General features: G+C 42.8%; 2 protein-coding genes across 3 annotated transcripts in view; one reads left to right on the forward strand and one right to left on the reverse strand.

Moving 5' to 3' along the window:
• The first annotated feature begins 1,612 nt into the window (after window positions 1-1,612).
• On the forward strand, window positions 1,613-9,148 carry ODAPH (odontogenesis associated phosphoprotein). The gene is made up of 2 exons (XM_006142935.3): window positions 1,613-1,736; window positions 8,433-9,148. The coding sequence occupies exons 1-2, from the start codon at window positions 1,664-1,666 to the stop codon at window positions 8,768-8,770; spliced, it is 411 nt and encodes a 136-aa protein (XP_006142997.1). The 5' UTR covers window positions 1,613-1,663; the 3' UTR covers window positions 8,771-9,148.
• Window positions 9,149-11,600: 2,452 nt separating this feature from the next.
• Window positions 11,601-14,233, reverse strand: part of CDKL2 (cyclin dependent kinase like 2) — a 62,309-nt gene continuing 59,676 nt past the window's right edge. For both annotated transcript variants that reach the window (XM_006142937.2, XM_006142938.2), the window contains exon 14: window positions 11,601-12,660. The gene's annotated coding sequence lies outside the window, so the exon portion shown is untranslated. The remainder of the gene's footprint in view (window positions 12,661-14,233) is intronic.

The following is a 14,233-nucleotide window of genomic DNA, read 5'->3' on the forward strand; positions in this document are numbered from 1 at the left end:
TTGCTTTCTCACTTTTCCTTCTCTCTCTCTCTCTCTCTCTCTCTCTCTCTCTCTCTCTTTCTCTCTCTTTCTCTCTCTCTGCCTGATAAAACTGGAAAATAATAATAATAAAGTTAAATGAAATGTTTCTAAAAAAATCAAATAAGAAAAATTTAAATAAAATTTAAAAATAAGAATACAGGGGCCAGTAGGTGACTTGGTGGTTAAGGCACTGGATTTCCACATGGTTGACCATGGTTTGAGTCCCAGACCTGGTGGCTTGCTTTCTCACTTTCCCTCTCTGCCTCTCACTGGTCAAATTTAAAAAATAATAACAATAAATTAAAATAAACAAATAATTCTTTAAACAAAAATCAGAATATAAATTCACAAGAAGAATAGTAAGTGAATGAATGTCAATTACCTCTGTTATTCACAATCCCCCAGGGAAAGGCTACCAGCCCCTTTACGCATGAGGGACGTGCGGCTTCAGCAGATGTCCGGGACTCACCACAGCTACCCAGCTAGTAAGAAAAGGAACAGAGATGAGTGTTTTCCTGACTTTCGGTTCCCATGCTCTTCCTCCCCTGGGACTATCTGCTCGTTGCTCCAACCAGGGCAGAATGCTTTTCTTAAGAAACCAACTGGGGAGGGACCAGCATGTGGCGAGAGGTTAAGGCCCTGGACACTCCCATATGACTGACCACGGTTTGAGTCCTGGACCTGCTGGCTTGCTTTTTCCTCTTTCCCCCTCCCTCTGTGTCTATTTCTGGTCAAATTAAGAAAAATGAATAAATAAATAAAATTAAATAACTAATGCTTTAAAAATAAGAAAGAAAAGAAACCAGCTTGCCCCAGACATACCACATCCGTCTAACAGGGACTCTGGCGAGCCAGAGGATCCCTGGAAAGATAACTCACTATGTCACTCTCCTAGAGCTCATGTCTGCTAGACAGTGACCACGATGGCCTCTTCGGAGATAGTTCTCTGACTCTGCTGCCCTGCCTCCAGGGCAGAAACGATGGTAGACCCTGACAAGGCGCCTAAGGCCTAACTACGGCCTCTGCAAACCACCCAGGTCAGGAAGCCTCTTGATAATGCCCTGCATCACCAGTATTATTATTATAAGTATGGAAGCTACACCGTGGAAAGCAGTGCTGAGAATTTCCTGGACAGCTTCTTTCTCTTGCAGAAGACCCCGACACACAAGTAAAGAGAAGGCACTGGGGTGTGATGGTTCAGGTGCCAGACTCCCACATGACCAACCATGGTTCAAGTCCTGGACCTGGTGGCTTGCTTGCTTGCTTTCTCACTTTCCCTTTCTCTCTCTCTGGTCAAATTAAAAAATAAATAGACAATAACATTAAATCATTAATTTTTAAAAAGAGAGAGAAGACACTAATGTGAGAGGGGATCTGAGGGATTAAAAGGATCGTGAAGGCGTGGGTGTCCAAAACCCAACTCCAAGGAGAGGCGAATGCTACTTGGCTGTCATTGCTTAAGAGCTTCTGGCGGATAAATCCTGTCTGGTATTTCCTTGCTGATTTCTCACCCTCTCACCACAAGTTCTGTTCACTGTGCTCCACCATGCCATGCAAATTACCTGGCTCAGGTTGCCTGACTCACCGGCCCCCCTTTAAAGCAACACTGGGTTCCTCCGGGCAACTGCTCAGGGCAGACGCCATGGCCATGGCTCTCAGACGCTGCTGCTTCTACTGGTTACTGGTTGGCTGGCTGGTGGCTCCTGTGGCAGAAGGTAAGGGCTTTGCTTTTACTCTACTGTGCCTCCCCTAATTAATAAGTGGTATGAAATGACAGAATGGGCTCTGTGATTATGCATTCTTATAAACCAAGAACACTTCCATCAGCTTGTGGTCAAAGAGAAAAAGTCTGAATTTTATCATCTGAAGACCTTGGCCCTAGTCTCAGCCTTAGCGCTGTCACTTTAGACACGCTTAACCTCTCTGACCATCAGATTACTCCCATGTAAAGTGACAGTATTACTAATATTCGTGATTATGGAGGGCATGAAGACAGAACCAGCTACTATTTGTGAAAAACTCAGATACGAGTTTTTACCGTGATAATAACACACTTCGCCTTGAATTACAGCACTGCCCGCTTCCCCGTGTCTCCGACAGCATGGTAATTTGCTGGTGGGTGTTCACCTGTGTTCATGGCTTTATTAAGCACACGTAGTGAGCCTTGGCGCTATGAGGCGAGCACAGGCTTCTTTAAGATTACATTAAGATTTTCTATCGGGTTCCTCTTCCCTTTCCTTTCCCTCCTGCTTCAAATTTTCCAGGTAGCTTGAAATTCAGAATTAGCTTGCAAACATCTGGGGAAAAGAAAGGGACAGGGAAAGGAGAAGAAAGAGAAAAGAAAGCGGAAGGAGATCCCGAGGGGGTCTGGATTTAATTATTTTTTTTCACGGTTCATCTTGGTTCCACAACTAAATGCTGTCCAGAGAGGAGAGTCCCAGGAGTCAAACGAACTGTTTCCCTCTTACAGGCCGCAAGGTGGGGAGGAGTGGGGCTCCGCCAGATCCTACTTGTCCTCCTCAACCTTCCCCACTCTTTTCCCGCGGAGCTCAGAACAGATTGGAGAGTGGTAGAGACATCAGAGCCTGTCACAGGACACCCAGAGATCCCCTCTGCACAAATTCCAGCAATCTGAGGACAAGGGGCCACAGACAACACCTGCCCCGAAATCCTAAAACCAGGCCCCTGTGATCACCTGCTAGAACGACATCGAAAAGAGGCATCATGAAACCAGCCTAGTCACCTGCCACCTTCTTTCCAGAAAGCAGACTATTCCTGAGGGGCTTTGGAAATATATGGCTGGATGGGGTCAGCAGGTGGTTTGGTGGTTGAGATGTTGGACTCCCATATGGCTGACCATGGTTCAAGTCCTAGACGTTATGGCTTGCTCTCTCACTTTCCCTTTCTCTCTCTCTCTCTCTGATCAAATTTAAAAAATAATAATAATAATAGTAATAACAAATAAAATTAAATAAATTAATAGTTCTTTTAAAAAAAAAAACATGGCTAGACAAGTCATAAGAGGTTAGGGGTTTCTTTCATTCACGTCTAAAGGCTTGATTTCTGGACTTAGCTCGCTGTTGCCCGTAGTCCCTCAGGGACCTTTACCCGCAGCTGCCCTGTGCCCCAGCCCTGGTATCCATTTGTCGCTCTCTCCCAGACATATCCGGGCCTGCCAGACAAAGCCACGTGTGGCTCCCGCAGGCCCCGCTCTGTCCTCCATGGTGGCCTCCATGGCTGTTACTTACCTACTTCCTGAAATTCAGTTCACAATATTTAAATTCAAGCCACAATATTTAAATGTCTCTATAGTCCTCACAAAGTCTTTCTCAAGATTCACACTTTTTTAAAAGCGTTTTTTGCCCTAGGGCATGTGCACTCACCCAAGAGAGAGAGAGAAACAGTGAAAGAGAAAGTGAGAAATCACTCCCGAGGAGGGATGGCCACACCACAATCCTATCTCCATTCTCCTCCTAGGATTTCGGGGACACGCCCATACACACCTGGCGTGATTCTGAAGCTGCCGAGTCCAGGACTAGATTCGCTGTCGGCCACGTAGGAGTCCAGTGACGTAACCGCTACACCATCTGCTGGTCCCAAGACACACAAATTTAAAATGGCAAACTCTCTGACACCTTTGACTCGTTACAGCAATTCCACAGCCCCCTGGCACACGTAGCCTCCTGCTGTGTATTACAGATCCTCCTATGGGGAGCATCTTCCCACTCCCTGAGGGCTGCCCCGGGCCTTCATCATCCGTGCCCAGCATAGCACCTGACAGGGTAACTGCACATTGCTGGAATTACTTGATAGCATAGGCTCAAAGGAGCCTGTGTGACACTTTGTTCGCTACAAACGTCTTTATCTGTACAACGGGAGATTTGACCAAGATAGTCCGTCATTCTGTGGGTTTACAAAATAGCCTGTGTTGCAGTTATTGTGAGTAAATGAATCACGGGCTGGCTATTTCTTTCTGGTTCAATTCTGAAAGCACATGAAAATTTTTCGAAGACTTCACATACCACAGAAGGGAAGAACTGCATACTTAAACCTCAGGTATAAAGCTCACTTCTCTTAAAAGCAGTACAGCTCACTACAAACCTGCTATTGTCTGCCCAAATAACCACAGAGTATAGGTCATTATAAAAAAAAGATCTTCTCATCCTTATCCGTAGTTTTTGGTTGCTATGAATTTCATGTCTAGACTATAAGAAACTCATTTTAAATTGACATTCAAATTCCAAGCAATATTTTGGCTTCTTTTTTCACTGTAATTTTGAATACAAATTATTATTGCATTGGGAACCAGCAGGTGGCATGGTGGTTAAGGTGCTGGACACTCTCACATGGCCGACCCTGGTTTGAGCCCTGGACCTGGTGCCTTACTTTCTCACTTTCCCTCTCTTTCTCTGTGTGTGTCTCTCTCTGATCAAGTTAAAATAAGTAAATGAATAAATAAATTTTATAAAAAAAAAAGAATTACTAAATGCAGTCTTTAAAAAAATTATTATTGTACATTTTCTGGGACTAAAATAAAATACTGGGCTCCACAAAAATATAGAGAGAGGGACATTTAACATATGCCAGACAATTCACTGAATTCATCTAATGTTTACCTAGGACCACTCTAAGCCAGGGATCACTCTTGGTGCTGGGGACAAAACAATGACTAGAAGAGTCAATCCTCTGTCTAGCTTCGTGGAGATCCTATTCCAATATAGCTGAATCCTTTATTTCCAACCTTAGTACACATACTTTTTTTGTATAAAATAGAACAAGATGGGCCTGAGATAATAACTCCCGTTTACAGAATCTTCCCCTGACTTTCAAGATTAATCATAACAATAGCTACTTCATGTAGGCAATGCATACTTCATGTCAGGCAATGTTCTGAGCACTTTACAGATCTTATTTCGTTGAACATGTAAACCAAGCAACGAGATAGGTAGTAGTGTTTTTCTATTTTACAAATAAGGCAAACAAAATTCAAAGAAGCTAAGGAATTCATTTATGGTCATACAATGAGCAAATGGAAGCCTAGCTCTGGAGTTTATGCTTTGAAGCACTATGCTGTCCTGCCTCTCAAGATGTGTTTAATTATGCTTTAAATATTTGACCAACTGGGACCAGGTGGCTTGGTGGTTAAGGCACTGGACTCCCAGGGGGAAGTGTTGATTTCTTTCTTTCCTTCTCTCTGTCTTTGGTAAGTTTAAGTGCCTTATGACAAAAATCTAAAAAAATGTGTGTGTGTGTGTGTGTGTGTGTGTGTGTGTGTGTTTCAAATTGACCTACTTTAGCCTTGTTAAGCTTACAGAAAAGCTCTCATCTTTTTCAGTTCTTTTGGTGGCATGTTAGTATATTGCATAGTGAGAAATATTTGTTTATTAATCATCATTCTATCCCTGAGAATTAGAACACAGTAACTTCAGCAATTATAGGAATGGAGATTTCTCTCAACCAATTCAATTCTAGTATAGGCACTGTATTAGGGATGAAAAGACAGCGTCCCCAAGATGGTCATGTGGCTATCTGAGCAGAACAGGAATCCAGCTACTGGAGGATAATCACTTGTCTGAGGAACATCAGAAAGTGAGGTCGAAGGGTGCTGCAGTAGCACATCCCAAGGGCCCTTAATCCAGCCTCTGGGCGGGGAAGTCCTCCTTAAGGAGCTGAGATTTATGATCTGGATAGGAATTAGCCGCCCTGGGCTGCCTGCGGGGCGAAGGGACACGGAACCCCGTGTGGAAGCAAATGAATGGATTGAGAAAGAACACACAGTGTTCTTAAACTCACAACGGGCGCATGTGCATGCGTGCCCAAGATCCCAAGAGGAGAACAGAGGAGAAGGGATTGTGGCATGACCATCCCCCGGGGGGTGATGTCTCCTTTTCTGTCTCTCTGTCTCTCTCTGTCTATCTGGCAAGCGCCCTAGAGCGAAAAAACCTCTCCAAAAAGAAAAAAAAAAAAAAAAGAACCTATGTACATAGCCAATCCTCAGAGGGACCAAGCCTAGAAGTCAAAGACTGAGGCTACTCCCACCATCACTCACTTATCATGTGCTCACATCTCTTGTCTCTCTCTCTCTCTCCCCATCTCTTCCTCAAAGCCCTTCCCTATCTTACTGCTTCTCTGTGCAAACTGGCTTCTCTACTCTCAAAATTCAACTGGCCAAAACCTGACACTCTGGCCCCTGCCTTACATCTTCCATTAACATCTTCCACCAACTTTGTTACAATTCTCAAGTGAGACTCTGAGTGGTCACTGACCAGCGGTGAATGAATTGAGCATCTACCAGCAGTACAATCAGCCATAACCAGAAGGTGTATTGGGCTGACCTTTCCAGGGGTGTGGGTGAAACAATACATCAAAGAGACTTTGGACACAGGCAGAAAATAAGCATATCCCATGTAGCCAAGAAACCTGAATTTATCCTAAAGAAAAAGGGAATCTAGTTCTTTTTAAGTGCCTCAGTACTCTCAACTTTCTGTGGGAAGTTTATTTTTCCATCATTGGCACTTGACATCCCTTTCCAGGTCTGTACTGACAAGCCTCTAAGTGAGGGAAGGAGCAAATTTCTAAAGGAAAGCTTACCTTTTCATAGCCAGTCTGACTGGGTAATACAGCCAAGAGAAGACCTTAACATTTGAGCTCGATCCAGATTTCCCATCAAAAAAATAATTGCATTCCAAGCCAGCAAGTGGCATGGTGATTAAGGCACTGGACTCACATATTGGAGACCACAGTTCAAGTCCTAGACCCTGTGGCTTGAAAATCACACAGGACATGTGTGTATGCATGCCCTAAATCCCCAGAGAATGGAGGAGAAGGAATTGTGATGCGGCCATCCCCCCGGGGGGGTCATTTCTCACTTTCTCTCTCTCTCTATCTTCAGCAAGCACTTGTGCTCTATGGCAAAATATCTTTAAAAATAAATTAAAAAGATTGCCTCCTGGTGTGGCAGTCTTCTTTCTCTGCTATGTATAGATGTCTCTTCCTTTCTCTCTAGGGAGTGATTTCACTGCCTGGGCAGGTGAAGCAAAACTGTTGGATTAATGGCCTTTGGGAGCGGTTATTTTTATTTTCTGTCTTTTTTTCTTTTCTTTCTTTTTATTATTTTTTGGCCAGGGGGCATATGCACTGTCAGACAGAGACAGAGATAGGGAGAAAGCATCCCCCGAGACATAATCATGCCACAATCCCTTTTTCTCCATTTCCCCCTCCTTTGGAGATTTTGTGCATCCATATGCACCTGGTGTGTTTCTCAAGCCACTGGGTCCAGGACTCAAGCTGCACAATTGACCATGTAGGATCCAGCTCCCTTAACCACCAGGCCATGGGTTGGCCCTGTTATTTTTATTTTCTTAACATGAAATTCTTTTTTTATACTTTTTAAATTTTATTTAATTTTAATTTACACACATTAAAATTCACAAACCTTAAAAGTACAATTTGATCACATTTCATATACATATGTGTGTCCATATACATCAACATATATGTGTGTACATATGTGTGTATGTGTATCCATAACCATGTAACAGCTGCTCAGATCATAGAATTTTTTCTTTTTCTTTTTTTAGAGAGAGATTTTTGCATAGGGCACATGTGGTCACCGGACACAGAGAGAGATAAAGTAAGAAATCACTCCTCAGTGGGATGGCCACGCCATAATCCTCATTCTTCCACTCTCCTCTCAGTATTTTGGGGTTTGGGGATTTTGACACACACACATGCACCTACAGTGTTTCAAGCCTCCAGGTCCACAATTGGTCATGTGGGTGTCCAGTGCCCTAATCACACCACCTGTTTGCCCCAAGATATAAAATAGTTTTAAAGAGTTCCCTGGTTGCTTTTTCCACTGAATAATACCTACTCTAACCTATGCTGAATAATGACTTTTTTCAGGAAAAAACCTATAGATTAATTTTGCTTATTATTAAGCTCCATATAAATGGAATCTGGCAGTATGTATTCTTTTGTGCTTAACTACTTTGTTCAACAGAATACCCATGGGATTCATCCGTGATGTGCTGGGTGTTCTTCCACTGCTGAGTACTATTATATTTCACTGAATAAATACATAGTTCATTCATTCACTTCCTGATGGACACTGAGGATGTCTCCAAATTTAAGCTATTATGAATGAGACTGCTACGACCATCCTTAGTCTAGTCCTTTCGTAGACATAACACTCATTTCTCTTGGGTAGAGGTCCCTGGAGTGCAAATGCTGGGTCATAAGGTACGTCCATGTTTTATTATCTTGAACCTCAGACGTTCTCTCAAACAAGCTTTGAGACTTCTCCATCTCTATCTTTCCACCTGTCTTCCCCGGCACCACCCTTAATAACCCATCTCTCTTCTGTCTCAGCTATTAGGCCTGTTCCCTGACTTGCATTTTCCTCCCCTCAGGACAAGAAGCAGTTGTCACCCCTCCTGGAGGCTCACAAAATGACGGAGACCCTACAGACTGCCAGATATTTACACTCACCCCTCCACCCACCACAAGAAGTCCAGTCACAAGGGTCCAGTTCATCCCAAGAACAACTAAGTGTCCCTTCCACTTTTTTCCACCAAGAAGGCCCAGAATCTACTTCCCGTTTCCAAACAGACCTTTCTTCCCTCCGAAGTACAACCACCATTATCCGTTCCGGCCATTTTATTGGCCACGCGTTGGCCTTCCTCCTCGTAAATGCTTTCGCAGAAGAAAATTCCTGAGAGGAAGCTCGTCTGAGAGCAGAGAAGGTTGAGAAGCCCAAATGCACTGAAACCAAAGAAGCCAACGCCTCAGAAAAGACAATGAAAATATTTGTTTTCTCTTTTCAGACTACAACTATTGGATGTGAAGATTAAGAATCCTAAAGACAATTGGCTAGAAGTTGTTTTACTTGCCACTGGTGATGACACTAGATTATAGTTTATTCATGCTTGCAAAACAGGGCAATAACCACATTATTCTTGTCCCCAACTTTTTATGGTCAGAGGATATTTATGCAAATAAAATCTTAAAATTGATGATTCTAATAATTCCTATCCATCCTGAGATATCAGAAAAATGAACTCCTTCTTCTGAATTAAAGAACTTTTGTTTATAGAGAGATTTTTGCTACAGGGTGTATGCACTCGCTAGAGAGACAAAAAAATGAAAACTCATTCCCTAGAGGGGATGGCCACACTACAATCCCTTCTCCTCTATTATAATTTTCTCAGGATTTTGGGCATACACGCACACGTGCCCAACGTGAGTTTTAAGTCACTAGGTCCAGGACTCGGACCACAGTCAACCACTACATGGGAATCCAGCGATGTAACCATTACGCCATCTGCTGTTCCCAAAGTAAAGAACTTTTAAATGAATTGAAGGAATTATAAATCAAATGACACTAATGACACCCTTTTTTCATATTCATTGGGAAACTTACAGAGCAGGTGCATTTACAAAGTGAACTTCAAAAGAAATTATAAAGGCTAAAGCAAAAAAAGTTCTGGTGAGTCTACTATAGATAATTCTTTAAAAATATAAGCTGAGGGCCAGCAGGTGACATGGAGGTTAAGGGGTTGGATCCCACATGGCTGGCTGCATGGTTTGAGTCCTAAATCCAGTGGTTTGAAAAACATGCTGGATGCATGTGCATGCTTGCCCAAAACCCTGAGAAGAGAATAGAAGGGTTTTTGCATGGCCAACCTCCCCCCGGGAGGGTGCTTTCTCACTTTCCCGCTCATTCTCTCTGTCTCTCTTTGCTATAGGGTGCAAAAACCAATATATACTGAATTACGTAACCCAAATAATCACACTACCTTAAGCAATTGGTACAAATTAGTTTGTAAGTACCTCACTGTTTCTCCTGTTAGCATCATATAGCTACTAGCTAAAACGATTTACTTCCCCTCAAACTTTCAATATGACTTCAGGCTCAAAAGCCTGATTTGAAGGTTACATCGATATATATATATAACTATATATATATAGTTTTTTTAATTGCCAATGGGCATATGTGCTTGCCAGAGCAACAGAGAGAAAGAGGGAGAAGGGAAAGGGAAAGAACCACACCACATGGGACATGATCATGCTGCAATCCCTTCTCCATAAAAAGCAAATAAATAAAAAAATTTTTTAAAGTAAAAAACATAGATGCAACTGGAACAACGTCTGCGAGGCCATCAGTTTTACACACCTCAGTCACTCCTAGGGTCATGGCCAAGCAAAACTACTACAGAATCATCAAATAGCTCTAAGGTGAAAACAACACACATGTCACGAACAGTAGAATGGATAAATTGGTTTTGCTCCCCATACTGAGTACACTCAGCAGTGAAAAAAATGGATTACCGCAACATGCAATAGAGTAGGTAAGTCCCACAGATTCATACTCAGAGAATGAAACCAGACACAAATAATACATACAGTAAGACTCTACTTTCAAGGCCAGCAGATGGGGTAATGGTTACCTCACTGGACTCCCATATGGCTAACCGTGGTTCAAGTCCCAGACTGTGGCCTAAAAAAATCATACTGTGGGGACCAGCAGTTGGCGTAATGGCTATGTCACTGGACTCCCATGTAGTGAACCACGGCACAAGTCCCGGACCCGGTGGCTTAAACTCACGCCAGGTGCATGTGTGTGCATGCCCAAGATCCCAAGAAGAGAATGGAGAAGAAGGGATTGTGGCGTGGCCAACCCCTCTGGGGAGTGATTTATCACTTTCTGTCTGTCTGTCTCTCTCTCTCTGTCTTTCTGGTGAGCAGACATGCTCTATAGCAAAAACCTCTCAAAAAAAAAGAATTGGGGACCAGCAGTTAGCATAATGACTATGTCACTGAACTCCCATTTTGTCGACCACGGTTCAAGTCCTGGACCTGGTGGCTTAAAACTCACGCCGCGCGTGTGTGCATGCATGCCCAAGATCCTGAGAGGAGAATGAAGGAGAGGAGATTGTGGCGTGCCCATCCCCCCTGGGGGGTGATTTCTCGCTTTCTGTCTTTCTATTTCTGTCTCTCTGGCAAGCATACGTGCCTTGTAGCAAAAGCCTCTCAAAAAAAAAAAGGAAAAAAAAAAGTCATGGTAGTAAGTAAATAATTTTGAACTTTGGTGAAAAGTTTTTTGGGGGGCCTGCAGGTGGCGTGGTGGTTAAGGTCGCTGGACTCCCACATGGCCGACCATGGTTCAAGTCCTCAACCTGGTGGCTTCCTTTCTCAATTTCCCTCTCTCTTTCTATCCCTCTCTAGTCAAATAAAAAAAAAATAGTAAGTAAAGTTAAATAAAATAATTCTTTAAAAAAGAAAAAACTTGGGACCAGCAGTTAGCGTAATGGCTATGTCGCTGGATTCCCACGTAGTCGACCACGTTTCGAGTCCCGGACCCGGTGGCTTAAAAACTCACACCAGGCGCGTGTGCGTGCGTGCCCAAGATCCTGAGAGGAGAATGAAGGAGAAGGGATTGCAGCGTGGCCACCCCCCTCGGGGGTGATTTCCTGCTTTCTGTCTCTCCGTCTCTCTCTGTCTGTCTGGCGAGCGCACACGCCCTATAGCAAAAACCTCTCCAAAAAAAAAAAAAAAAAAAAAACTTTTGGGAAGGCCTACATGTTTAAGGTAACAAGAAGACAGGAACATCTCTGGGTTCTGTTTAATAGCACCCTCAAACTACCCATGGATAAGAATGGATTATGATAACCAATATTCCCTCTCCAAAGCCTCTTCAGGGAGTGACTCCTGACCAAATAGCCCAGAGACAAGTAATCAGCACTGATCAATAGGTTAACCTGACTTCCGGCTCCTAAAAATACCTTTCTTCACTGAAAAGTGCAGTACTCAACTCCAAGGCATACTTGCAAAGCTCTCCTTCTCCACTCTTATTCCAGTTGTGTTTCTTCACACAGGAACATTAGCACAGACCCTTACAATACGGATGGCTACCAGTGCCACAGTTATGTTGAGACAGGAAGCAATAAAAGGTTTCTTTGCCTGATTTTCACTAGTGCGGTTCTTATGGAAGAGAGACCAGATTCCCGCTGTACACTGATTAAACATCAACAACTGTCACAGAAGCCAAAGAAATTACCCAACCATAGACTGCAGTTACATATCCCCTTGATGCCTAGAAACAAGGTTTTAAGTGTAATTCAAAAAAAGAAGACATTTTCCCTTAGGATCCCAGTGTTTTCATCTTCTTCAACTCACCGTACTTTGTATCATCTACCCCTGACCAAACCCACTCTTAAATAAATATACATATCTATACAAATAACACAGAAAGTTCAGTGCATGAATAGCATGACATTTTATAACGTTTCTCTCTTTCCCCCTTTTTTACGCACTTTTAATCTTAGGTAACTTTACATACACAATTTATTAACAGTAAATACACATCCATGTAACCAGAACTTATCACTATTCTTCCATCGGATATATCTTGAAATAGCATTGGTAAACATGAAAGGTGACAGGATGACAGACATGGAGGGGCGCTTGTTCGATCTTCCTTTGAAACATGTGGAAGTCTTTGTCTTTCTTGATTCTGCGAGGTCTTTCTCAGAAAATGCGGGCCGTTCAGAAGGAAACAGTCAAAACCAAGCATGGATCCTCCTGGGGTGCTGGCACTCTTGTTGCAAGAGGATGTCATCGCAAGTGCTAGAGCAGCATCTAAAACACAAGGCATGCCACCACCAACGGCCCGTGAATTTCTCCAGAAATTGCTTTCTAGCTCACTTGTCTTCTCACACTGCACATACTGACGATACTGGTGGATACCATATGGTCTAAGAAAACTGCAAAATACATGTATCAGGGGCAGGCAGGTGGCATGGTGATTAAGGCGTCAGACTCCTACATGCTCAACTGCATGGCCCTGTAGTCCCAGACCCAGCGGCTTGAAAATCGCACCAGGCACCTATGTGTGCATGCCCCAAATCCCAGGAGAATGAAAGAAAAGGACTGTGGCGTGCCCATCCCCTCTGGGGATGAGTTTTCACTTTCCCTCTCACTGTCTCCCTGTCTCTCTTGAGCAAGTGCATGTGCACTTAGACAAAAATCCTTATTAAAAAAAAAATATATATATATAATACATATACATATATATTATCCTAACGATTGTGTTTAAAATCTTGGTTTTGATACATATGTGTGTACATATGTGCACACATATATGCATGTATACCTATACGTACACACATACACGTGTATGTATGCATCTGTGTGTACGTTTATATGTATACATACATGTATACGTGCATATGTATCAAATACATACACATGTATATACATAAACAAGATTTTAAACACAATCTTTAGGATAATTACTAGTCAAAACTATCGTGGGGAACAGCAGATGGCATAATGGCTATGTTGCTGGACTCCCATGTAATTAACCGCAGTTTGAGTCCCAGACCTGGTGGCTTAAACTCACACCAGGCGCATGTGCGTGCGTGCCCAAAATCCTGAGAGAAGAATAGAGGAGAAGGGATTGCAGTGTGGCCATCCCCCCAGGGGGGTGATTTCTCGCTTTCTGTCTCTCTCTTTCTGGCAAGCACACGTACCCTATAGCAAAAACCTCTCCAAAAAAAAAAAAAAAACCTATCATGTGTACCACACTCTCCTTCTATGCAAATAATGACCAATTTTGTCAAAATAGATCCAAGTGTGGTAAGGACTACAATTTATAGTTTCTGTGAATTAGATGTTCAAAGGTCACAAGAACTAACTCAAATCAATGCATTATAAAGACCTGGGAGGGTCTATACAAACAGGGAATTAAAATATATGCTTTGTTGGGGCCAGCAGGTGGTGTGGTGGTTAAAGGTGCTGGCTTCCCACATGGCTGACCCTGGTTTGAGTCCTGGACCTGGCAGCTTTCTCTCTCTCTCTCTCTCTCTGTCCCTCTCTGGTCAAATTAAAATAAACAAATGAATAAATAAATAAAGTTAAATAAAATAATTCTTTAAAAAAATGCTTTGTTAATTTCACTGTAAATTCACTTTTTTAAAAAGAATTATTTTTAATTTCACTTTATCGATTGATCGATTGATTTAATTTGACCAGAGAGGGACAGAGTGAGAAAGAGAGAGAGGGAAAGTGAGAAAGCAACTCACCAGCAGGACTTGAATCATGGTCAACCATGTGGGAGTCCAGCACCCTCAACCACCATGCCACCTATCAAGCCCAACCTTTTTTTTTTTCTTTTTTTTTTTTGGAGAGGTTTTCGCTATAGGGCACATGC

This window comes from Tupaia chinensis, unplaced genomic scaffold (genome assembly GCF_000334495.1).
Source record: "Tupaia chinensis unplaced genomic scaffold, TupChi_1.0 Scaffold000086_1, whole genome shotgun sequence".
NCBI lineage: Eukaryota > Metazoa > Chordata > Mammalia > Scandentia > Tupaiidae > Tupaia > Tupaia belangeri.